Source organism: Caretta caretta, chromosome 6 (genome assembly GCF_965140235.1).
Source record: "Caretta caretta isolate rCarCar2 chromosome 6, rCarCar1.hap1, whole genome shotgun sequence".
Taxonomy (NCBI): Eukaryota; Metazoa; Chordata; order Testudines; family Cheloniidae; genus Caretta; species Caretta caretta.
The window spans coordinates 17,838,194-17,863,642 of NC_134211.1; the positions used below are offsets into that span (position 1 = coordinate 17,838,194).

General features: G+C 47.6%; 1 protein-coding gene across 1 annotated transcript; it reads left to right on the top strand.

Moving 5' to 3' along the window:
* Window positions 1-844: 844 nt before the first annotated feature.
* LOC125637584 (ras-related and estrogen-regulated growth inhibitor-like) lies at window positions 845-25,449 on the top strand. The gene is made up of 4 exons (XM_048852218.2): window positions 845-1,151; window positions 14,932-14,988; window positions 18,314-18,387; window positions 20,568-25,449. Exons 1-4 carry the CDS (start codon window positions 1,055-1,057, stop codon window positions 21,051-21,053), a joined length of 714 nt encoding a protein of 237 aa, XP_048708175.1. The 5' UTR covers window positions 845-1,054; the 3' UTR covers window positions 21,054-25,449.

The following is a 25,449-nucleotide window of genomic DNA, read 5'->3' on the forward strand; positions in this document are numbered from 1 at the left end:
TGTGTGTGCACAGCACATTCCCAGCTGTCCGGGTAGAAGATGTATTTCACTAAACATTGGCTTTCTGTTCCTTACTCCAGTCTGCAGGGATAAGCAACATGTGTACAGTTATTAAATACTTTCTGGCATATTTGCAAAGGAGGAAGAAAGGGCAGAATTGAGAGAGAATTTACAGCCAATGTACCAAGTTTGATAAGGGAAAATAAAGCAGCCCGTCCTCTGTAAACATAATCCATGAAGCTGTGCTTCATAACCTTACATGGCAAAACAAAGATCATATTAGAAAAAAATCATGATGTAAAATTATGAAATCTTGTCAGCTTCATTTGTAAACATCATGCTGTCATGGTCTCTCTGCCTGGTATGCTCATTCTCTCCCTGTTCCTCTGTCTACATTATTATTTGTATTGGAGTTGCACCTAGAGGTCCCAACTGAGATCAGGGTTGTTTTGTGCTAGGCATGGTACACACCAGAAGTGAGAGACAGGCCCTGCCTTGAAGATCTTACCGTCTAAACAGATGAGTCAAAGGAAGTAGAATTACCTCAGTTTTACAGAGGGAAAACTGAAGCAGAGAGAGATTAAGTGACTTGCCCAAAGTCACAAAAGAATTCTGTGGCACCGCCAGGAACAGAATACAGATTGCCTGACTCTCAACCCAGTGCCTTAACCATAATGCCATTCTTCCTCTCAGATCAGTCTTCCTGTACACAGAGATCCATCCATCCACTTACTTCTGAAGAGTCAGTAGATTAACAGATATTGGGGGCTTGACTGTGTCCCAGGCTAGGAGGGGTGTCTTTTGTGGGAATGGGGGAGGGCGCTAGGTAGCTACCCCAGAGACAAGGAAAAGGCAGCGAGCCTGCAATGAGGAGAGGGGAGATCCCAGCCCCCTGGGGATTGGGGAGCGGCCCGTCCCTCCTGGGCGGAGCTCTCTTCTCCCCCGCCGCAGACTGTGCGCGCCCGGGAGCCAGAGCGCAGCCAGCCGGAGCCCGAGCGCGGCGGCCGCGGAGCATGGTGCGGGCAGCGCCCTGAGCCCCTTCCCCGGCGGCAGCATGAGCTTCTCGCGGCCCCTGCGGCGCTCGGTCAGCCTGAGCCAGGCGCGGACGCTGCGGCTGGTGGTGCTGGGACAGGGCGCCGTGGGCAAAACAGGTAGGGACCCTGCCCGCCGTGCGCCCGGGGGGCCTCGGACCCCCCCGCCCTGCAGGGCAGCGCCAGCCGCCTGGCCAGGCAACTTCCCCGCTTCCTCCCGGCTTTGCCGGACGGCGGAAGCGGGAAGCCAGGCGGGGGAAAAGGCTCAGGCCGCCCGTGGTCACCCCGGGCTGACTGTGCCCTGCCTGCGAGGCTGCCTGGACCGAGATCCCGGACACGGGCCTGAGATCAGCGCCCCCGGGGGCCCTGGGCAGTCAGGCTCCCCCTGGCGCCCCAGCAGGGATTTCCCCACCCCTGGTGCCGTCAGGTTTGGCAAGTGGGTGCGCTTTGTCACCCCACCCGTCGTGTTTTGCATAGCACCTTCCCGCCAAAGCCCTCAGCCCAGCCGGTGTGTTATGGGCTTCCCTTGCCGACACGTGCACTGGGGGCGTGAATAGATCACTTGCCCCACGCCTGAAATGTTGCCGATCAGATGCTTTCCACGGCCGCTCGAAACAGGGCAAAAACCGGGCTCTGTAAGGGGGTGGTCGGGCAGGCAGGCAGTCCTGGCTTCTAAAATCAGCCTTTGCAAAGGACAGTGGACTGGAGATTGCTGGACTGGAGGCAGTAAACACAAAAGTTCTCATTAGTGGGGGTGCTGAACTTCCCCTGACTCTATTCGGAGTTAGCGGGGACTCATTGATTCTGGGAATCATACCCAAAGGATTTTTGGCCCATGTCACCACCTGCCTGCAGAAATGCTCCTTGTAGATCAGCTTGGCTTAGACTTGTGGGTCAGTGTCCTATATCTTCTAGCCATATGAAAGATATCTTTTGGGGGAAAACAATGTAAATGCCAGGTTTAAACTCCCATCAGTTACTCTGAAATTCCTAAAAAAGAAAAGAAAAGGAGTACTTGTGGCACCTTAGAGACTAACCAATTTATTTGAGCATGAGCTTTCGTGAGCTACAGCTCACTTCATCGGATGCATACCGTGGAAACTGCAGCAGACTTTATATATACATGTATATGTACATGTATATATATGTGTATATGTACATGTATATATATGTGTATATATAAAGTCTGCTGCAGTTTCCACGGTAGTGTATATATAAAGTCTGCTGCAGTTTCCACGGTATGCATCCGATGAAGTGAGCTGTAGCTCACGAAAGCTCATGCTCAAATAAATTGGTTAGTCTCTAAGGTGCCACAAGTACTCCTTTTTCTTTTTGCGAATACAGACTTACACGGCTGTTACTCTGAAATCTGAAATTCCTGCCTGTATTTAGTAAATTAAAGCAAGCAAGCCATTAACATCCTTTAGTTATAAGTTTGGGGGTGGGGGAAGTGGGGTTAAAAGTTGAATGACTTTCACTGCACTTTCAAGTGACTTTTTTTTTAAGCTGAAGTTTGGGTGGATTAGTAGACTGAAAGGCAGTGTGGTCTAGTAGATAGAGCACTGGACTGGGAGTCAGGGACCTGGGTTCTTCTAGTCCTTGTTTTATCACTGAACTGCTGTGACTTTAAACAAGTCACTCGCTTTCACCCACCCCCATCTGTCTGTCTAGATTGTAAACTACTGGGGGGGAAGACCATCTTCTACTATGTGTTTGTACAGCATCTAGCATAATGGTCTGAAAGCCTGTAGGGCAGGGGTGGGCAAATTTTTTGGCCCGAGGGCCACATTGGGGAATAGAAATTGTCTGGCGGGCCATGAATGCTCACAAAATTGGGGTTGGGGTACATGCTCTGGGGATGAGGAGTTTCGGATGTAGGAGGGTGCTCTGGGCTGGGACCAAGGGGTACAGAGGGCAGGAGGGGGATCGGGGCTGGGGTGTGGGAAGGGGTGCAGGTTCTGGCGGGGGGGGTGCAGGCTCTGGGGTGGGGCTGGGGATGAGAGGCTTGGGGTGAAGGAAGGTGCTCCGGGCTGGGATCGAGGGGTTTGGAGAGCAGGAGGGAGACCAGGTCTGGGGCACGGGGTTGGGGCATGGGGAGAGGCTCAGGGATGCAGGCTCCGAGCGGTGCTTACCTCAAGCGGCTTCTGGAAGCAGTCACATGTCCCTTCTCTGGCTCCTTTGCGGAGGTGCGGCCAGGTGGCTCTGCACACTGCCCCATCCACAGGCACTGCCCATGCAGCTCCCATTGGCGCGCCAGAGGGGGCCATTGGAGCGCATAGGAGCTGGAGTGGAGTAGGAGCCGCGTGGTCCGGCCCCTGGCCGGAGCGCCGGAGTAGGGCCGAGTCGTGTGCTGCGGCTCACGGGCCAGCTTAAAACAGCTCGCGGGCCGTAGTTTGCCCATCCCTGCTGTAGGAACTTCTGTAGGGGCTTCACACAGCAGACAGTCAACCTGTGGAACTCCTTGCCTGACGAGGTTGTGAAGGCTAGGACTATAACAGGGTTTAAAAGAGAGCTGGATAAATTCATGGAGGTTAAGTCCATTAATAGCTATTAGCCAGGATGGGTAAGGAATGGTGTCCCTAGCCTCTGTTTGTCAGAGGGTGGCGATGGATGGCAGGAGAGAGAACACTTGATCATTACCTGTTAGATTCATTCCCTCTGGGGTACCTGGAATTGGCCACTGGCAGTAGACAGGATACTGGACTGGATGGACCTTCGGTCTGACCCAGTATGGCTAGTCTTATGTTCTTATTGGGAGATACAAGTTTACTCTTGTACAGTCATACTTTTTCTCTGTTACTAGGGGTCAGTGGTGTTGGCAGTTGAAATGCAAATTTCCACAGTAAACTCCAGGAAAGTATAGTGGTCATTTTTGCGGGGGGAGAGAGATGGCAAGTTTTAAAGAACACTTCCCCACCATTTATTTGCCCACTCCAGAAATACCCTACAGATATGGTATCCCTGTCTGGTTCACAACACAGACTTTGCTTTGGCTGCAGATGCTCTGTTAGTTGTGCATTTCCACCGAATTTATTTCTTTGTAAACTGGTGAATTTCTTCCTTTCAGTAAATGAAAAATCACAATTTTTCATTGTTTAAAAGGAAGTGAAATAAACTCTTGGAGTTAACATTTTAACTTAAGTTTATGATTTTTTTGAATTGGGCATATAAACATGAAAAGATCACTAAGCCCAGGCTCTAGGGGCTATGGAAAGAGAATTAAAAGTGCAATCCAACTAAGGCATGAAACAAAAACCCAACAGCGGTTGAAAAGCAACAGCCTTTCTCCACACAGAAAAGAAGGCAAATCACAACACCTCCATTTCAGCTCCTGTAAAATCCTAACCTCTCCCATCAAATAAATACTCACACCCATACACCTTCCTAGATAGACAGGTTTTCCAGCAGGTTTCAAAAGTCAACACCGTAGGCTATTTTCGACCAGGAAAAGGAGTGAATACCAAATTGGAGGGAACCCCTCCTAGGAAAGTATCCTGCCAGCAGCTCCTAGTATGGGGTACAATTGCAACAAAGACAGCAACTGAATGTGGCTCTGACATGGGTGTGTTAAGTGTCAAAAGCCCTGAACTCACAAGTTTCATGTGGGCAGAGCCTACTGGGATTCTGCGTAGGTGCAGGGATCCTCCCGCGCCCAGCTGCTTGTAGAATCGGGACCTACGTGTGGTATTCAGGCCAGGACTGAGTAATTGGAAGTGGGAAGAGCAGATGGAACAGTAAATGAAAAGTCACATGAACTGTGTTTCATGCAGAAGAATGCTGGTAAGAAAACCCCGCAAACCAACAACTAGTCAATTTCATAACCTTGAAGCTGAACATATATGGTTCCCTCATGCACTTTAATAACTCATCAGCCATAACATACAAGAAAAGAATTGCAGAGAGAACACGATTTGATTAACCAGTTGCTGGGGAATTTCAGGCCACCCCTCATTATAATTAAGTGGTGGTTCCCGTTTTCCATTTAAATTTATCCTAAAAAGAATTATTTCCATCTCTAAAATGACTGGTGGGGGGGTGGTTATTTTTTGTTTGTTTATTTTAAAAGATCAAAGTGGACTAATGCACTTGAAAGGTTAATGGCTTTTGGCCATGCCTGCACTGAGGATTTGCCCTGATTGCAGCCATCACTGGCCAGCCACCTGCCTAGCAGCAGCAGTGAAAACCAAGATTATGTCTAGACTGCAGCTGGGAGTGAGCCTCTCAGCCTGGGTACACAGGCTTGAGGCTTGCACAGATGTGGTAAAAATAGCTGCGTGGAGGTTGTGGCCCTGGCGGAGGCTTGGGCTAGCTATCCAAGCTTGAACCCACCCTGACCCTGGGTCCAAGCCCAGGTGGCTAGCCCAGGCCTCTGCTGGTGTAATGGTCTCAAGTTGCAGTGGGGGAGATTTAGGTTGGGATATTAGGAAAAACTTTTTCACTAGGAGGGTGGTGAAACACTGGAATGCGTTACCTAGGGAGGTGGTGGAATCTCCTTCCTTAGAAGTTTTTAAGGTCAGGCTTGACAAAGCCCTGGCTGGGATGATTTAATTGGGGATTGGTCCTGCTTTGAGCAGGGGGTTGGACTAGATGACCTCCTGAGGTCCCTTCCAACCCTGATATTCTATGATTCTATGGTGCTGCAGTGTCCACACTGCCTTTTCTAGCATGTTTGTGCGAGGCTCATTAATACAAGTCTGTCTGCCCAGGCTAGGAGACTTGCTCACCGTTGCAATATAGACATACCTTTCCAGTGCAGGCAGCCAAAGCTGCGCCTATAAACCACAATTTGAAGTAATGCAGTTTAGCTCAGTTTCAAGTAGGGAGTGAACTGCATCAGTGCAAATTATGGCTTCTAGTGGCTTTGCATGTCTGCATTAAGGCTGTGCATCAGTTCAGCTACACCGGTGGTTGAAATCCCCTCTGAAGTTTAGACTTCACTCCTAATGCTGTTGTCTGTACAATGTGCTAGTGTGATAGCTTGTTAAAATAAGTCAGTCTCCACAATGACACTAACATCTGGCTTACTTTTTAGTTTAAAAATACAGGTCAGAAGAGTGAGTAATTAGCTGGGTAGCCTCCCTAGAAACTGTAGGCATGAAGGTGAGGTGGGGGAAGTGATATCTCCCAATTGCTTGTCTTTGAATAGTTATTTTGCAACATTGCTTGGACAAAGCCAAATCTCAGAGGCTGACGGACTTTCATACTTACTGTAAGGTGAATTCTGGAGCTTGATGCATACCTTGGACTATGCCAGTGTCCCACTCTCAGCTTTCACAATCCTAGTGTATTAGCAGAGCTCCACAGTTGTATTTCTGTCCCAGTGTTCACCGACAAGTAAGATCACCTACTGCCCTGTACGGGGGGGGTTAAGACATAGAAATGTTTGATGACAGTTCACGTAGACTATTTATTATTTTTGTATTACAGAAGCATTTTGAGGGCCCAGCTGAGATCTAGGCCTCATTGTACTAGGCACTGGACTGAGAGACAGTCCGTTCCCTGAATATTTTATAATCTAAAAATGGGCAAGACAGACAAAAGAAATATGATCCCCATTTTGCAGATAAGGAACTGAGGCACAGACTCAGTAACTTGCCCTACGTCACAGGGGAAAGTATATAGCAGTGGTGGGATTTGAACCCAGGGCTCTTGCGTCCCATGCTTTCCTCTCTTGTTTCAGTTTCAGCGTTCCCCTGATTGTTTTTTAACTCACACATGGGTGCATTGTTTTAGTGTATGAAAACCAGAGAGTGAGTAGTTTCCATTATCCAAGCGGAAAACGATGTAAAAGCTAAACAGGCAACGCAAATGACGAAAAATGAATTTGAGAGGCAAGGTGGGGGAGGCAATATCTTTTATTGCACTCACTTCTGTTGGTGAATGAGATGACTTTTCAAGCTGCACAGAGATCTTCAACGGCCCTATATAGCTCAAAAGCTTGTCTTGTTCACCAACAGAAGCTGGTCCAGTAAAAGATATGACCTCACCCACCTTGTCTCTCTCATATCCTGGGACCAACACGGCTACAACACTGCAAATGAAAAATGAATTTGATTTTTTTTGAAATCCCCTTGGTTTCAATCCTCTGAAGTGTGGCTACGAACAGCCCCGCTCCACGTCTCCCCTCCCCCAGTCTGATTGTAACTTGACAGCAGTGTCCCGTAATGATCCTTTTGGAATCAGACAGTTCAGTTAGAGGTCAGGTTTAGTGAGCTATCAGGGACACTATCTGTGAACCCCTTCCACATGCAGGAGCAATTAAAATCTTGAGAGATGGCGAAAGATATGTTTACAGGAGGAAAGTAACCCACTCCTTGAAAATAATTTCCTGCCAATCCTTTGATGTGGTTGACTGGAAATCCTCAACAGGTGTCCGTGCTAGCAGCAAAACACTGTGACCAGGACAAAACCATGTTCAAAGCCATTGCAGGAAGGGTGGCTGGGACCAGCTGCATCTGGATTTGAATATCATCAAAGTTGAGCAGCTTTGTTTCAGGCTTATCTGTAGTTTAGAGGTTTGGATATTGAACTAGGTAAGTCACCTGTAAAAGCTTATAAATCCCGAATATCCCAATCCTTTAATGTGTGTTTGCTTCCCCCTCTCCCCTGGCCGCATATCTTCTGCTGTCTAATTTTGACACTAGCCAGTGTAATCACAGTCATATTTCACATGAAGGTTCTGTTTATAAAGGATTAATAAGTGATTAAGAGATGTCAGAAGCCTGTTGCAGCAGACATGAGTCGCATGTGATATAGAGAGCTATATGCACATTGGTAGGTGGCATTATAGATGGTTGTAAAGCATCATTCCAAGCAACCTATTGGTCTCTCTAGCAATCAGTTAACGATTTATTAAAACATCTGTTAATTTATTAACCATTTATAAATGGAATCTTCATATAAAGTGTAACCCTGTCCGCTTTTTAAATCCCTCTCTCTGAAAGGTATAAAAACATCTGAAGTGATGAACAAAAAAGGTCTTCACATTGTCACGCCTCTCTGCCCTCATCGACTTCCTTGTATTGGCAACTTCTGTTGTTTTCTTGTACCCAAGCCAATTTTTAATCAATTTAATTGGTTCTCCATCTTAATAAAGTACCGTGTGATGCAGCTTTGGGAGATTGCCTAGAGCGTACTACAGTGTCAGGTGCTTCCTAGGAATCAGGTTTGATTTGTTCCGCTGTCTCCCCCTTTCTCTGACAACTCAATAGTGTCCTTAAAGATGAAAATAAATACCCGCAGCAGGATCCAACTCTTAACGAGCCCTGTTGCGCTGTTTTATTAAGCTACAGTGTATTTCTGCATATTGTCTCTTGTCAATAATTACAACACAGGGAAAATGAAACTAGAGACCTGTAAGACTCGTTGGATTTTTCCCTTTATTATTTAATAAATAATAGAGAGTCAATTTGGCAGATAACTTTTCTGGGGACTCCATCAACTTGTGTTATTAAAAATGTGTATCAAAACACTTACTGAATAGTAAAGATAAACCAGGGGCTAACAGGCTGGTTTACAGTTCACACTGGTGTAAGGTGACATTGCATTGTATCCACCATCTGGTTTGGAGTCACTACTGATTTTGTGATGTGATAGACTCTCAGTATGGAAACAGGCATTGCATGGATAGGCGGTGAGATCTGAGTTGTAGACATGGCAGATTGTATCTGTCTTCTAAATAAAATAATTGAAGATATGCAGCAAATAGGGTTGCCACCTGTCCAGGCTTTCCCAGAATCGTTCCTCTTTTGAGGTAGTTGTCCCGGGAAATCTCTAAGTAGTGTTGTCACCTGTCCCAGGTTTTCCAGGATTGTCCCTCATTTGAGGTAACTGTCCCAGATGAAATGGTTCAGGTGTCCCGTTTTTTGGGTGGAAGGTGGAAACCCAAGTAGCAAAAGACAGATGATCTTGCAAATTTCGCCAAGAAAATGGGTCTTCTCAATACATCGAAGACCGAAGTTGTGAAAATTAACTTGCCTACCAATTATTTTGACTGCTTGGAAACCTGTTAAGAAATTGACTTATCTGGGTATCCTCATACACAATACTGGTGATTGTGTTTGATATGAAGTTCAGAGCAGGTACTATATTTCAAAACCTCCCTGTAGTGTGGAAGTCCAGTGTGGTTTGCAAAAATACTTAACTAAGATCTTTAGAAGCAACTTCCGAAGTGTCCCTGATATATTATGGGAAAATAATAGGTCCATCCAATGCAAACTGAACCGCTTTTAATGCAGGTGTCGGCATAGAATATTCAAAGTAAAACGGGACATAGAATAAAGGCTTGTCTAAATGCGCGCTCAATTCATGGCAACCTGGGGTGCAAATCTATGTTGTGCTAACCGGCTGCGCACTGTGTCCATGTGGACCGTGCTGCTGCACACTAAAAGGTCCCTAGTGCAGTGGTCTCAAAAAAGGTTGCAAACCACGGCTCTAGTGTACTTTATGGTTTCAAAGCAGGAGTCCGTTTCCCATCCCTGGGCAAAGTGAAACCCTTTTTCCTCCTAAGAGCTCCAGCACAGCTCCTTCCTTATCAGCTGGAATGTTGCTGGTGTTCTGAGCGTGTATCCAATTTTAGGGCTCGCTCCTGTTCCATTGAAACCAATGGGAGTGTTGCCATTGAACAGTGTGGGAGCAGGAGCAGATCCTTATTTCTCTCTGAGTCCAGACAAGGTAGAATCGGGGCCTTTTAAAAATCCTTTTTGTGTTTGCTCAGTCACTTCCCAGCCACATTGGTCTTTCTGGTTCAGTGACCCATAATTCCTGATTCCTGTGGCTCTTTCACCGTGGGAAATCTAACAGTATTCCCTAATGGCTGGAGCACACACAGTTTCTGCTCCATCCGTGCTTTAACCAGGGCCTTCTTTCACCAACAAGACCCCAGCCACCTCCTCTGCATGGCTGCCTATGTCCACCACACCACCTATGTTCTTGACCTTAGTGCCCTGGTAATTATCCTTTCCCAGATGGAGAGAGTCTCTAGTATCCCACTTAACTTTCTATACCTTCTGCATCTGGCTGGCTGTGTTTCTGTGCTGGGTGTCTGTATTTGTACGGCGAGTAGTAAGTCGATACTTCTTGAACCTCCCCTTTGTGCTTCCTCCGTCATTACCCCTAAAGCATACAATCACGATCATTTCTTCCACATGGGTATGTGCTTTGCTAAGTTCTTGTGTGTAATATGGCATGTAGATTCCTCCTCTCCTGCCCCCTCAATGGTTTCCAGCTCCTGGCAGAAGGGAAGCCCTCCACCCTGCATCACATAGTCTCTCCACCCTGATGTTCAGGTTTCTATTCTATCTGCTCCTGTGTTCCCTGCTAAACAATGAACCAGTAAACATCACCTTTCTGTTCTTAGTCTCCCCTGTGGAGTATTCAACTATTTTCTTTAACCTTACCCACCACCAGCAGCGTTCCCCCATCAGCGTGAACCCTGACCTCATCTTGTTGCATCCTTAGTAAGGCATTTCTGGGACTCCACTAATTACCAACTGGCTGTGTCTCTGAAATCCCTCCTTCCAAGCACTTTGAACTTGTCCTCAACCTCTCCATTACCATGGATAAGCTGTCAAGAGCAGGATCTCTGTATTCCAGAACAGGACTCCAGAGCAGCTGAAATAGAGCCAGCCCAGAGCCCAGCCCCAGGGCATGCTAGGACAGGGCCATATGGGACTTTGTTGGCTTTGTGTAGACCTTCAGCCAAGCTGGAGATGTTCAGTAAAGCTGCTAGTTCTTTACCTTGATACTCAGCCTTGGTGTATTAACTTTTAACGTTTCTAGTAACCTGGCACACAGCCATTAGTTTAACTATAATCTGTGATTAGCTCACACCTTGTCTTTCCTCATCAGAGCTTCCCCCCCTGCGATGTGATGTCCTGCACCCGGAAAACTCTTGCATTTGAATTCATGACAACACACCCCTTCCCTCCACCTGCACACCAGTCCCTAGGAACCTCCTCTCCTGTCCTCTGAGATTTCGGGGGAGCCGTTTGTGAATGTGGGCTGGTTCCTCTTTACTCGTCACTGCATTTATCAGGCACCCTGGAACTAGTAAAATAGAGATTCAGTGTAAAAGCTGTCTAGCTAGATCTCCCTTAGAGTCAATGGGAGCAATGCTAGGCCAATGCTGAGTGCTTCTGAAAATCCTACCCTAAATGGGCATTTTTTCTACTGTACCCTTAATGACCCACTAGTCTAGCTACCCCCTATACCCCCTTTTTACTCTAGGCATAGATGCTCGCCTTCCCGTCACATGGAAGAGTGTCTTCCTTCTGATGGCTGCTTCCACTCAGCCAAGTTCCTAGTAGACAGGAATCCACCATTGCAATAGAAACAGTGAGACGACAGACATCTCTTGAGTCTCCATGTCCAGTCAACCTTTGGACTCTATAGTAAGCTGTGCTCTCACCCCTACAGCTTATTCTTCCATGTCAGGGAAGAGGAACATTGGTGGGGTGGGGTGGGGTGGAGAAGCTTGCTCAGCTGCAGCCCCTGCCCCTGTTCTATGGTGAAAGGCCGAGTTTGAATCTCCATGACATCAGCACTGCAATCGCTTGCGTTTTAGAAAGAGCCTTTCCTCCTTCCCGCATGCTCCTGGACTGTAGCCAGCTGAGTCTCCATGCTCCATGTAAGCAGGTGAGCAAGGGCCTGGTTCTCCCCACCGCTGGAGAGGGCATTTCTCTGGGAATTGCCAGAGGACGTCTGCCTCAACCGGAGACTAGCCTTGTCACCTAGTAACCCATTGCAGCCAGCTCTGAAGAGGCATTTATTTAGTTCCTAGCCCGCTGTACTTCACCTTTACCAGGCCTGTCATTTCACTTTGGTGGCCTCCCTCGAGGATTGTTCCTTTCCCGAGGCTGCTTTGGGGTTAGTTTGGCTTGCTTATAGTGAATGTGGAAGATACAACACAAGCCAGTACTTTTCCATGGGAGGGGAAGAGAGAAAGGGGCATATGCAATGCTTAATTTGTGCCAGGGCTTGGCAGTTCAGAGCCAGGCACCTCTGGGCTTGGCAGTTCACAGCCAGGCACCTCTGGGCTTGCCGCATCAGTTATGAATATAAAAAAATTGCTTGAGCCTCGGTACCTCTTTCATTACCAATTAAGCACTAGACAGATGCAGTGTTGGGATGGAACTACTGGCCCAGCGCTCCAGCATTAGGCTTTGTCCTGGTTCAACTGAGTATTAAATTGGACACAAAGGATTTGGGCCTCCTGTCCCCCTGTTGCAGGGAGGTTGGACGCTTGGATAGAATGGTTTAATTGTGTACATTCCTCTTCTGTGACTGTTCCCACCCAACGCTCTTGACTGAACGATTTGATCTCTGTTGCTGCTTCCGGGCCTGCCTGATTGTGAAATACGAAAGGGGAAAAAAAGACATTTTCACTGCCACCATCCAGTTATTTGTGAAGGGCTAAAGCAAACTCCCCCTGGGGGCCCTGGCCCAGGTATGCCTACGTAGCATTTTGGGGCGAGCAGGAGCAAGCCTCCCAGCCTGGGTCCACAGATTGGGGCTAGTGCGGTAAAGGAAACTGCAGATAGTGCTTTGAAGTTGCAGCTCGCTCTGGAGCTTGGTCTCTGAAGCCTAGATAGGGAAGGGTCGAGCGAAAACAACATCCCTTCCCTGTGCTGGGGACAGACACTCCCAGGCATAAATGCAGTATACGTGTGGCATGTAAGGGGTAAGTGACAGCAAACAGGAGAGTGAGGAGAGAGGTTCTGGGCTATATTTCAAGCTGTTCCTTGTATAGGCTTTTCTGTCTTGCTCTTCCCCACCCTCCACTATGTTCTCAGACGTAAATATTCTTTAATAGTGGTTTTGTTGTATGTCTCATTTTAAAAGGATACTGCCGAGTATAGGTAGAACCTAGCTTTGAACTATCTTCCCCCCCCCCCCCCCCCCCGTTTGCCAAGTGCCTCTAATTTCTTATATAACATACAAATGTTGTGGTGCTGTCTCGTTTTATAACTATTGGGGTGCTGAGCCTTTGACTGATTGAATGCAAATAAACAAGATGGTACAACTTGCGTTTGATATGTTTAACTTGAGAATAAAACGTTCAATAAACAGTATTGGAAATTCATCAGACCGAGCAGATATCCCGCCCTTTCTAGAGCAGTCATGTCACCTAGGCTGATGTGATACATCAAGATCCCTCTGTCCTGCCAAAGCGTACGCACATGCTGAACTTCCTGCGCAGTAAATAGCCCCACTGAAGTAGGGTGACCAGATGTCCCGGTTTTATAGGGACAGTCCTGTTTTTGGGGACTTTTTCTTATATAGGTGCCTATTACCCTCCACCCCCGTCCTGTTTTTTCACAGTTGCTATCTGGTCACCCTACACCAAGGTCACTTGGGCTACTCACTGTGCGTAAAGTTAAGCCCATGCAGGCTCGGGGCCACAAAGCACTGATTGCCAGTATCACACATACAGAAAAGCATGTTGAATTATGATGACCTGTATTTTAGAGTGCTCACCAGAATAGTCTCTGACTGCTTCTACACTATATGCTTTTGTCCAGAAGCAAAGTGTAAGATTCAGGGCAGGAGTTTGTGTGAAATTCTGTGTTATCCAAGAGATCAACTAGATTGCTCATAATGGTCTGTTCTGGTCTTGAAAATCTGTGGGTGAAATCAATGCGACTCCTGAGGGTTAGCTGTGAAATGTTGTTTTAAAATGTGATGTGCGCTTTTGGACGGGGGGTAGAAATAGGAAGCAGGTGAAATTGCTGACGGAGCAAAAGCTCTATGTCTCCATGATCTCTCTGCTCTTAGGGAACTTGTCAAATGCCACTGTACTGCTATATATTGACTCAGGTTCGTTTTCTGTTGATATTGCATTTGGGTGCGAGGGAAATATTTGTGCACAAATGCAAGGGATAAGAGAAGCACTATGAAGCACCCCTAAAACACATTCCTGACTGAAATCAATAGGATTGCCCAGGGTGTAAATCGGGTCAGAATTTAGTTCATCTGTGTCAGTGTGTGGTTAGATACTTTCACTAGATTTTAAGGCCAGAAAAGACCGTTGTGGTCATCCAATCTGACTTTCTGAATTGTACGAGCTGCGGAATTCTACCCAGGGACTCCTGCGTTCCGTCCAGCACTTTGCGATTGAACTCGAGCATATCCTTTAGAAAGACATCTGAGGATCTGTGTTTGTAAAGCAGCTGCTGTATAAAAACAACTTTGGGCAATGCCAAGGCAGTTCTTGTCCACCAATCGGGAGAACAGAGTGTTGGTTACATTGTGAACTTCTCTGTCGGAAGCAGCTAAGCTAACTCTTAGCTCTAGTCAGTTCCTCTGGTAACCAGGGTGCAGAGAGGCACAATCAGGCTTTCTCTGTTCTTTTGTTCACACACGGCAAGTCCTGACTTTGGATTTGGGCAGAGAACTGCTTGCTGGTCAATGTAAAGTTACCCTCAGATCCTTTCCAGTCTATCTACTGTAAGTCTTGCAGTTTTCAGCCTTCAAACTCCCAGGGTACTGAAGTAGGTCTTGGCCAATCTGCCATTTTAATATGCTCTCCCCTGCCCCGTAGCTTTTCAGGTGGCAGCGTTGCCCGGTGTGGGAGAGAGACTTTGTTTTCTGTTTGTTTGTTACCCAGCGTTTATTGATGCTCGTGGTTACACTTTGGAGTAGCTTCTTCAGAGATCCTGACTGGCTCCCAACCTAGTATACCTGGTTGGGATCAAAAGCTCCCTCCCCCTGCCTGTGCGGAGCCCAGCAGGGCACACCGCCATCAGCCTGCACTCAGGGTTGGAGGACGTCCTCACTACAGAGAGGAGCAAACTCATCAGAGCCCTCCTGTCTCAGTTAATCAGTGTTTTACTGAGTTTGCTTTGGTGATCACAACTGACTTTCAGGGGCGGGGGGGTTGTTTTGTTTTTCTCCAATGCAGCTCTAACTGTGAGATTCATCACCAAGAGATTCATTGGGGATTATGACCCTACTCTAGGTAAGCAAGTATTTATTATTATTATTATTTTATTAACAACATTATTATTTGTGTTACAGTGGGGCTGAGGGACTCCATCGTGCTAGGTGCTGTACAAAGAGTAGTAACTGCTCTATTAAATGTAGGCTTAGTAATCTGGAAGCAGTTTGGCCTCGGGGTTGTTTTTTGGGGAGAGAGACTTTCAGCGCACAGAGCCAAAAGGGCCAAGTGATTTCCAATGCCCTCGTATTTTGGTGTGTCCAATCTGAGCAGCCCTCCTTCTGAAGATCCTGCCCATTGAATGGTGTGTCAGGTTGGGCACCCAAAAACCACTAGTCACTGTAAATGGAGGTCATTATGTTGAGTCCATGTTATTCACTGGACTGTGTTTTCATGTGCAAGCGCAGGGTTTTTTGGTGGGTGGCAGGTGTGCTGGAAATTCCTCAGCCTTGTGGCATTTCTTTGAAGAAATGGGTGATCCCTAGTGGAAAACTCAGATAAAACAACCCTGCTAATTCCCTGTCCGTCCTGTACTTTCTTGAGTTTGATTCCCACATTCATTAGGACTGGAGATGTTTAGTACAAAAGTAAATATGTTTTCCTTTGGGAGTTCCTCTCTGCCTTCTGCTTATTCCCTCACTTGGAGTTGCTCTCTGTAATGTTACCAAATATTTAAACAGTGCTGTAAATATACCTGGTGCTGCAGAGAATGTGGCTGGTTCCCTATCCCAAAGATCTTACAGTCCAAATGAGACAGGAGAAACGGGGCAGGAGAGGGTCAGTGTGCTAGAAAGTCTGAGACTTAGAGAAAGGAATAGGGGACAAAGGGAAATGAGGACGACTGGGAAGAACAGAGGGACCTAGGGGGATTGAGAGCAGAGGTGTAAATGGGGGTGAGATTTAACAAAGCTTAAAGGTGAGGATGAAGTCGAGTTTTGTGCAGAACCAGTGGAGGGATTCAAGGACGGGAGCAGGTGGGCTGGGAGGGAAGATGGCTTTAGCAGTTGTGTGAACAGACTTGGGCAGCCAGAGGAAAAGGTTACAGGCCCTGGGGCAGGGTCAAAGACCAACAGCTGCGATGTCACAAACCAGAAAATGACACCAACAAATGGGAAATAATGCTCAGCCTTGATAGCACTTTACAGACATTAATTAATGTCCACAACACCCTGTCACAAGGTACGTAGGCAAGTCTTATCCCAATGATCAATGGCAGAAGCAGGAATAGCATTCAAAGCCAAGATTTTCAAAACTTGGTGCCTAAAGGTAGACCCCTAGATCTGTAGTCTCCTAAATAAGAGCCTGATTTTCAAAAGTCCCAAGTATCCAGCAGCACCCATGACACTTGTGTTCCTGAGTCCACCCTGTGATCCATCCACTGGACCATGCTGTCTCTTGGAATCAGAAGCAAGAAGATATAGACTCTGGAGGGGCAAAGATCCTGTTTTCATACACATTTCTATTAAAGCATGGGGAAGAGAAATCCTGGAGATCTTTCTCCCTCTCCCTCTCCTTCTCTGCAGAGTTGTTGCTAAGCAGAATGTTGTGGGATTTATTTCCTGGAGATATTAGTGAGGCTTTAAGCCTTTCACTCCATATATTATGTCGAAAAAACAGTACAGATACAAGCATCAGTGCAACTTTTATCTCTTGTTTAGAAAAGCAAGATCTCCTCCTGTCCTATTTGTGTGTAATATGAGCCGGAATGTAGGCAAGCTAAAGGGTGTGGATTAGCAGCGTCAGTGGGGCTGACAAGCAGTATTAAAATACATTATTTTTAAGAATAGCTTGAAAGGACTCTTATAGCTTTTAAGTCCCTCTTTGTTGGTTATGAAATCACCCTCACTCTCTACCAATCCCTTGTGTTCCTAGCATTCTGCAACCACTGATCGCTGCTGTCTCTCCCACCCTTGCACTGCCAATGGCACAAAGGCTGCTGATGTGGCTTGGATTTTTTGTTTTTTTCTTTTCTTCCTTGTCTGTGTCCCTGGCTCAATGGCCTTCATATGAGGCCAGGGCCACATATGGGGCTAGTTTGGGGCAGATGGGATTCACCTCCAGAGGACTTAAAATCACCACAGCAATCTCACGTGGATGGTTCAACTTTCCATTTGCTGAAAATGGAAAAAAATTCAGTGCAGATAGTTCTCCCACTGCCATCCCAAGCTGCACCAGTCCTTGCAGAAAAATTACCCAGAATGCAGCACACCAGGGAGCAGTGCTGGGAACCCTGGGACCCATACCCAGAAGGTGGCATATCACATCCAATACAAAACAGTGCCACTGTGGATGTAAGGCAAAACCTTCCAACAGTGCTGCGCTTACAGTGTAGACAAACGCAATAGGAGTTAGATTAGTTGGATTATAGACACAAATTGATATGACTCTCTGATGTAGTCAGGGCTTTGGGGGGCGAGGGCATTGACAGGTGGGCATAAAGGAATGAGATTTGAATGAGATGCTTCTGTGCTCCCGTGGCTGTTACTGAAGATACCTGTGTTTGCTGAATAAGAGCTTTTCTCCCTTAAGAGCCAGGGCTGCTTGATCCTGTAGTGACATCACTGTCCTGTCTGTGTGGCATTATAATTGTTTGTCATGGAATTAGCTGTGACAACAGAAATCTAGCCTTTTGACTTCCCCGGAGCATGGGGTGAAGGGTTGGGGGCAAAGGTGGGTTGCATGGGAGAAAACAGTCTTTAAAACACAGATTTCTTTGACAAATAGGAAAAGGAGCTAGGAAAGTGTTGCCAGAACACATGCCACACACAGATTTATGTATAAAAAGCTTGTACAGGATATGCAAGTCCCTTCCTCTGATCCAACATGCTCTGTTATCATCTTCTAGATCTCAGACAACAGAGGGATGCCCTTGGGTGAAGATGAACTAATAAGACTTGTCAGAACCTACTTACGCCAAACTCAGGGGAGGTTTGGGCATTGGATATGAGAACAATGTGTGGAAGGAAAGATGGCAGCTTTTTGCACTGTTCACTGTGAACTTCTGTGTGTCATGCTTTCTGTAGATGAGAAGACTGCGCTCTGACAGTGTCTCCTTTAAGAGAGGTTCTGACCCTGTTCCCTTTTGAAGTCACTGGCAAAGTCCCCATTAGCTTTGGGGGCACCAAGAATGGCTCAGAGTCTGCCTGTTCGGTTTGGTGCATCAAGCAGTTACTGTGTCATGGGAAGGGTGGTGACTCTTTTCAGTGATCAGGGAGTTTCTGAGTCCCCCTTTTGTGTTATCTGTGCCTTCTCCTTTAGCATGCTCTTCACCTGGCTGTGCGGAGTGGAATCCACCCGTGCTCTGCGCAGAGATCAGGGAGTTCTCACGCATCTTTGTTTCCTACAGAAATGATTTACAGACACACGGCTGTCATCGATGGGGAGATGGTGCACTTTGAGATTCTCGACACAGCAGGACAGGTACGGTCACGGTCACTGCTTCATGGGCAACCGATGTCAGAAAATACTAACCAGAAAATGGTCCCAAGGGTGGAGCGTTGTCTTTTCAGTCTGTGGTGGTGGTATTGGCCCCAGGCGTGCGTTAGGACAGGTGGATTGCAGCTGGGAAAGTGCTGTGGCTGCCCTGAGAGGTAGTCGGTGGACATCCCTGTGTTCCGAGGCTTGACCAGTTAGTGTTGGCACTTGCTGGATGGTCACTTGAGTGGTCCCAGCAAAGGCCATCTGACAGGAGCAGGGTGGCAGGGAGGGGCACTTTGGCTGGAACAGCGTAGGAAGCCAGCAGCAGTGGAAGAAGGGTGAGGAAAGCAGCACTTATGCTAGACAAAGATCCAGGACTCGCCCCCATGTGTGAAATATTGCATGGTGAGGCTGTGACTCCATCTTGGGGCATGGGAGAGGGATGCTCTGGGGGACTCCAGCTTTGCTTTTGTGCTTTCTGATCTCACCAGGACTCCTTGATGGGATTTCAGCCACATAATTTGTAGTTGCCCATTGATTCTCTCTCACTCTCACTCTCTTTTCCTTTGCTGCGTACAACACAGCCCCATTTTATCAGCAGTGTTTGGGAATATGCAAGACCCACAGATGAAGAGAAGAGTGATCCCCTGTGCTGAGGGCTACCTAAGACCAATCTGTCTACATTTATCCAGATATACTTGCACAGGTTAAATTCAAGCCAAGGGAGCCACTTTAACCCAACCTCCTGACCCCGCTGGGCATTGCTGCTGTTTTTAACAGCACGCTGTAAATGTACATTGCGCTTTACAGGACATACGAGAAGCCCCTATCTGTGCCAGGCAACAGCTCAGCTGCAGCAGAGGTGGAGTTGAAAGGACAGAGGGGGGGCCCTCTGGCTGGCCAGTGGTGGAAGGCTGCTCTGAATACAGAGCAAAGGAAGGGGGGAAGCCGGAGAGTGGGCAAAGGAGACCGAGGAGGCAGCAACACTAAGTGATTTTGAGGAGTGCAGAGAGGAAGAGGAAATAGCAGTGGAGTTGTGGGCGGGAGTGAGATTATGCAGGGCCCTGACGGGGAGGACAAGGACCTTGAACTCGATGTGGTAAAGGGCAGGAAGCCAGTGCAGGGGCTGGGGAGGAGGAAGGCGACGTGGTCAGAGCAGTGGGTGAGGAAGGTGGCTTGGGGCCTGACCCAAAGTCCCCAGACATGAAAGGGAGTCTTTCCGGTGACGTCAGTGGGCTTGGCTCAAGCCCTATAGCAGCAGTGTTGTGGCTAGACGAGGGAGGATGAAAACACAAGCCACATATAGAGCTTGAGGGACTGTGTGGCTGCGGAGCTAGAGTAAATGCAGGCACCGAGAACACACAAAGACTCTGATTTGCCAACAGCAGTGGAGGATTGTTTGCGATAGGCATGTTGCATTGTGATCATGTTTAGTTATTTCCTGTTAAGATGCCCAGCGGCTTTCTGGCGGGGCTGCCTGTCAATTAATGATTACTGCACAATGGCCTGCTGCCAATCAGATGTCACAAGCTAAGCTGGGTCACGGCTGGGTCAGTGCTTAGATGGTCAGCCTCCAGTGATGGCTCTGCAAGAGGTGGTGTCGGTGGCCCCTGGGCCTTGAATCAGTACTGATAGCCCAGAAAGGTATTACAGGGCACTGTGCTGCAGAGGATCTCTGCCTGAGGAGAGGAATGTCTGTGGTCCTACTGCCTGTGGTTGTTAAAGATCTCCTTCCTACACTTCCTACATAATCGGAGATGCTGCCCTGAGTACCTGGCCCAACTTCCAATTCGGATAATCTGCATCCCTACGTTACACCTGCAGTTCCAACTGGATGTGGCACCCAATTGCTGCCCCGAATTGTTGTGTGGTGTTGCTGTGTTGGTCAGCAGCTGCTGTGTTCCACTCCAGAGGCAGGCACCTTTCAGTGGTGTGTGAAACTACCCTCTATCTCTCTCTGTTTCCCTTGATGGGCCAGATCCTCAGCAGATATAAACTGGTATAGCTCCATAGGTTTCAAAGGAGTGAGGCCGATCTGCTCCAGAGGGTTGATCCTGCACCGTTGAGAGTTTTACCACTGACCCCAATGGGAGCAAAAGCAGGAGGTGGTCCAGTGTTGGTAAAACATTTTGAGCTCATTGCCTTGCGTGGTGATGCTGTGATTTCTGTTCTCCCCACCCTAGGAGGAAGACTCCTTGCAGATCGAGGAAAAGATCAAGTGGGGCGACGGCTTTGCTGTGGTGTACTCTGTGACTGACCGGTGCAGCTTCGACGAGGTCATGAGGCTGTGCTTCCTCATCAACCACATCCACTCCAGCCCCAAGAGGAGCGGCGGGAGTGACCAGCCGCCCGTGGTGATTGTTGGCAACAAGAAGGACCTGCAGTTTGACCGGATGGTGTCTTGTGAGGACGGTGAGAACCTCTCCAAAGCCCTGAAGCATCCTTTCTATGAGATCTCCACCAGGGACAGCTACGAAGAGACCGTGGTAGTGTTCAACACCCTGTATAACGAGCTGATGAGACAGGGGCACTTCTCCCCGGGCTCCTTCAAGAGGAGGGCCGTATCTAAGCTGATGGAAAAGATTCCAAAGATACATGCCAACTCCACCCTGAACGCAGGCGGCCGGAGCCTCAGCTTCAACTCCTTCAGGGACTACATACCGGAGTGAGCCCCTGCATGGGCAGGGTGTGGGAGAGAACAGTGCCCCAGAGCAGCCTGGATTGGCAATGGACAGGCTGCAGGCTGCTTACCTTCCTGGTCTAGAGAGTGCTGTATGTCACAAGGGTGGGTCCTTTCAGGCATCTGTATTCCAGGAAGGTCACAGTGCAGATCTGTGCTGGCTTCCAACAGAGAATTAGCAAGAGGTGCGTGGCTCAGTGGGGTTGGTGCATCAGCCATTCACCTGTAAAGCCCGGGGGTTTACTTCCTTGCTTAGGATCAGCAGTGAAAACTCATTTGGGAGGGTCTCCCTCCTCCTCCTCATCCCCATTCTGTGCACATCACAAACTGCCACCGAATTTAATACAGTTGGCAGGCTCCACTCAGGAGAGGCTTGGGGCCGCTGCAGGCTCGGACTGAGGTGCAGACCTTTTGTGGGTGCCAAGGCCATGGTTACCTGGGTCTGCTGCAGGGCAACATCGAGAGGCATTGGTGGAATTGGCAGGAAGCTTGCACAGCACATGCTGTCATTCTGCCTGGCTACTGATCACTCTGTTCCGTGAACACAACATCCACAATTTAGGCCAAATAGCGTACATTGGATTTGTCAAAGCAGGTCAGACCAAAGGTCCGGCCAGCCGTGTCTGCTGTCTTTACCGGTGGCCAACACTGGATGCTTTGCTTACATACAGTTGTTGGTGTATGGATGCCACTAACCAGGAAAGTAGCCAGATCCTGCTTCAGCAAACTTTTTCAAAGTGTTTCCAGCATTCCCTGCCCTCAGCCCATTTCCCACACTCACTTAGGACCTAATTCTGCACCCATCAAAACCAATGGCAAAGTTCTCATTGACTGCAGTGGTGCAGAATGAAGCCCTTAGTGCCTTGGAGGTCACACCATTGTGACCCACCAGCTTAGTTTGACTCTCCAAGACTTGCACACAAACACTCAGCACTGAATGTTTCACTCCACCTGCACTGCTCCCTTCAGAGTGCCATGTAGATCCCAGTGACTACTTTGATGGGCATGGGGAGCCTAGTGACACAGAGATCATGTGGCCATATAGAGAAAAGAGCCTTATTTCTGACCATCATAAATGTCTTAGATGTATGTTGTGACGAAGTGGGACTGTTCTTAATGTTTCCTCTGAATAGTGTGGGGGTGCCTCAGTTTCCCCTAGGCAGTTCTTAAGTATCTAGGGGGTGGAGTAAGGGTGTATGATCATTGCAGAGCCCTAGAGGGCATGTGTGTGCAGGAGTCTGGACACAGAGAATGGCCGACACCCTGTTTCCTGGCAACTGATGGCCTGGGCCCTTCCCCCCCTGCAAGGTGAGAGCTGAAGGGTTGGAGAACAAAGGAATCAGGTGACCACCTGGCCCGGGAAAGGAACAAAGCCCAGAGGAGGAGGGGCTGGAGGGGGTTTTTCAGTTTGGGGCTGGCTGGGACATGGAGTGAAGTGCAGACGTGGTTGTCTGGCTCACTGCCCCCCCAAAATGGACCCAGCTGAGGGGTCCCGTTCTCTGCACCTGCAAGCTCTGTTTTAGACCATGTTCCTGTCATCTAATAAACCTTCTGTTTTACTGGCTGGCTGAGAGTCACGTCTGACTGCGAAGTTGGGGTGCAGGACCCTCTGGCTTCCCCAGGAGCCCCGCCTGAGTGGACTCGCTGTGGGAAGCGCACGGAGGGGCAGAGGATGCTGAATGCTCCGAGGTCAGACCCAGGAAGGTGGAAGCTGTGTGAGCTGCGTGTCCTGAAGACAGGCTGCTCACAGAAAGGCGACTGCCCCAGAGTCCTGACTGGCTTCATGGGGAGCAGTTCCAGAGCATCGCCCAGGGACTCCGTGACATATGTCTTTAGCTCGGATGATGGAGAAACTATCAAAGGACCTTGTTTTCCCTCTTACAGCTCTCCAGGCTTTTTATTCATTTTTTTACCCTGAGGAAAATAAATCAAGTGAGAAAAGAAGAACAAAGTCTGTATGAAAAGTGCCAGCCCCCAAATGGATTCAAAAATTAAAGGGGTGCCATCAGTTTGAAATTGAGTTGATTTCAAAATAAAATTAAAAGCAGTTTGGTGCCCTATCCTGCCTACCTGCCAATCTGGTTTTTCAATCCTATTTCTCTGTTAGTGTTTACAATTTTTGTCTCTCTCATGGCTGTCTGAAAGATTCACAGAAACCGGGAAAACTGATTAGCAGCTATACAGGAAACCAGTGAAACGGACTATGCACAAAGTGAAATAAACTGAGAAGACCGACACTTTCCTGGAATCTCTTTCACATGGAGTGTTCTTAGGTGTCACTTGTCACAATAATAAGGGACAACTTTGAGACAGAAATGGGATTTTCAAGTTGGCAGTATTGCTGTGAGAGTTGCATGATGGGAATCCAGCCGTAGCTCTCCATAGGGCTGGGAGCAAGGCATTCTGATAGTAAGGTGTGTGTGCTACAAAGACACAGACAAAAGGAGACTTAATGGCTACGGGGATTGGAGCCCTACACTTCTAGGACATTGGTGTGACCTTCTCCCACCTGACCGCCAGCTGTGATGGGTAATAACCAAAAGGTTCCATTTGATTATGAGAGGAAGGATGGTCTAGTGGTTAGGGTGCTTGCCTAGGAGACCTAGGGTCAATGCCCTGCTCTGCTACAGACTGCGTGACTTTAAGCAAAAAGCTTAATCTCTCTGTGCCTCAGTGTCCCAACTGTGAAATGGAAATAATAGCACATTCCCTACCTCACATGGGCAATGTGAGGATGTTAAAGATGGTAAGATGCTCATATGCCCCAATAACGGGGGCCATATAAGTAGATAGATTTGATTTAAAAAAAAAAAAAAAAGATTTGCTGGCTGTTCAGTAGCCTGTTTGAGCTGTTGCAGTCCCAATGTTACCCACTCATTACTAGTGACACCTCGACTATAGAAAGCGCATGTTCTCTCTGCTTCGTTTTTCTGCATTTAAATGATAGCTGTCTCCCTTCCTGTCTGTCAGGCACTGACCGTGCGGCTCGCACTACAGGGAAATGTTTCATGTAAAAGAGAAAACCGTTTACAGTGGCATGGTTTTGAAAATATGCCTATTAATCCCAGGTTTTGTGAAACCTTTTTTGGCTTAAGCTGCTTGAGAGCGTGCCCTTTAAATAGCCCAGTAAGTCACATCTTAGGCCAGGAAAGGCAACGATTTCAGATTTTATGTCCCACTTCAGCCTAAAAGAACCAGGCACATTTAATGTGGTGGGGCGGGTTGTGTTTTTTGTTGTGGTGGTGGTTGCTGCACTCTTTGCTGAATCTGTGCATCTTGTGTTCTTTGTCTCACTTTGGGTCCTCCAGCTCCTAGGGGAGGGGCATACAGGCTTTTTGCACATTCTTAATGAATCTAGCATTTGATTTTAATTTCCATATCACTTCTGATGAACAGAATATTTTTATGGGATCTGCAGCTGATGTCTCCAGACCTAGGCCCGTTGAGGGACTCTGTCAATCCAAGAGGATTTTTCATTTTAAACACCATCTGTTCCCTGCTGAATTTTCTTAGAAGCCAGAATGTGTGTACTCTCCTCTACTGCCAGTCACTGTAGAATGCATTTGAATTACTGCACATCACAAATCAAGGAGACTGCATTTCCCGTGAGACCCATACTGAAACCTGTGCTAACAATCGCCTGGTAACCCCACACATCGATCTTAGGAGCCAGTAAAATATTAATCTCTGTGGGGATTACTCCATCTTAATGGCATTGCTTTATAGCGTGGTTGAATAGTGAACAGAAGACTTAGACGTCCATTGGAAGAGGTTTCAGTGTATATGAGAAAGACCAAACATCTGGGTTGGTGATTCTAAATGTGGATTAAATGGAGCAGAGAGAGGAATCTGTTGATGCACAGAAGAACTGATTCTTTGTCTAGTTATTAATTGTCCCATCTTTGTAAAAGGTACCAGTTCAGACATGCTCACCGGGGAGCGAAATCTGCTATTGCAGTCTGTGTGGAGAGTTCTCTATGGTCACTGCCATGATGTATAGAATTTTTGTATTCTACTGACAAAACTGTTGTCTTCATGAACAAATGCCTCACTGGGGAGCAGACAACCATCGACACATGCTCGGCTTGCAGCTACCAATATCTCTTCTAGTGTCTTCACACATGGGGGCTTTCCAAAACATATTCCTGGCTTTCTAAACCATAGACATTAGAGACCAAAACTTCCTCTTGAGTCCCCTTCTCTCTATCCCCCCTGCGAGTATAGGACTGTTCCTTCCAGAATATAGCTTTGCTACGTGTGATGGATTTGCTAAAGGTCTGAGATGTAAATAACATGACTTGCGTTTCTCTCAAAGAAATAACCCTAGTCGACTGTTGAACTGTACACTAGCTGCATTCCGTTATAATAAAACTCAACTTGAACAA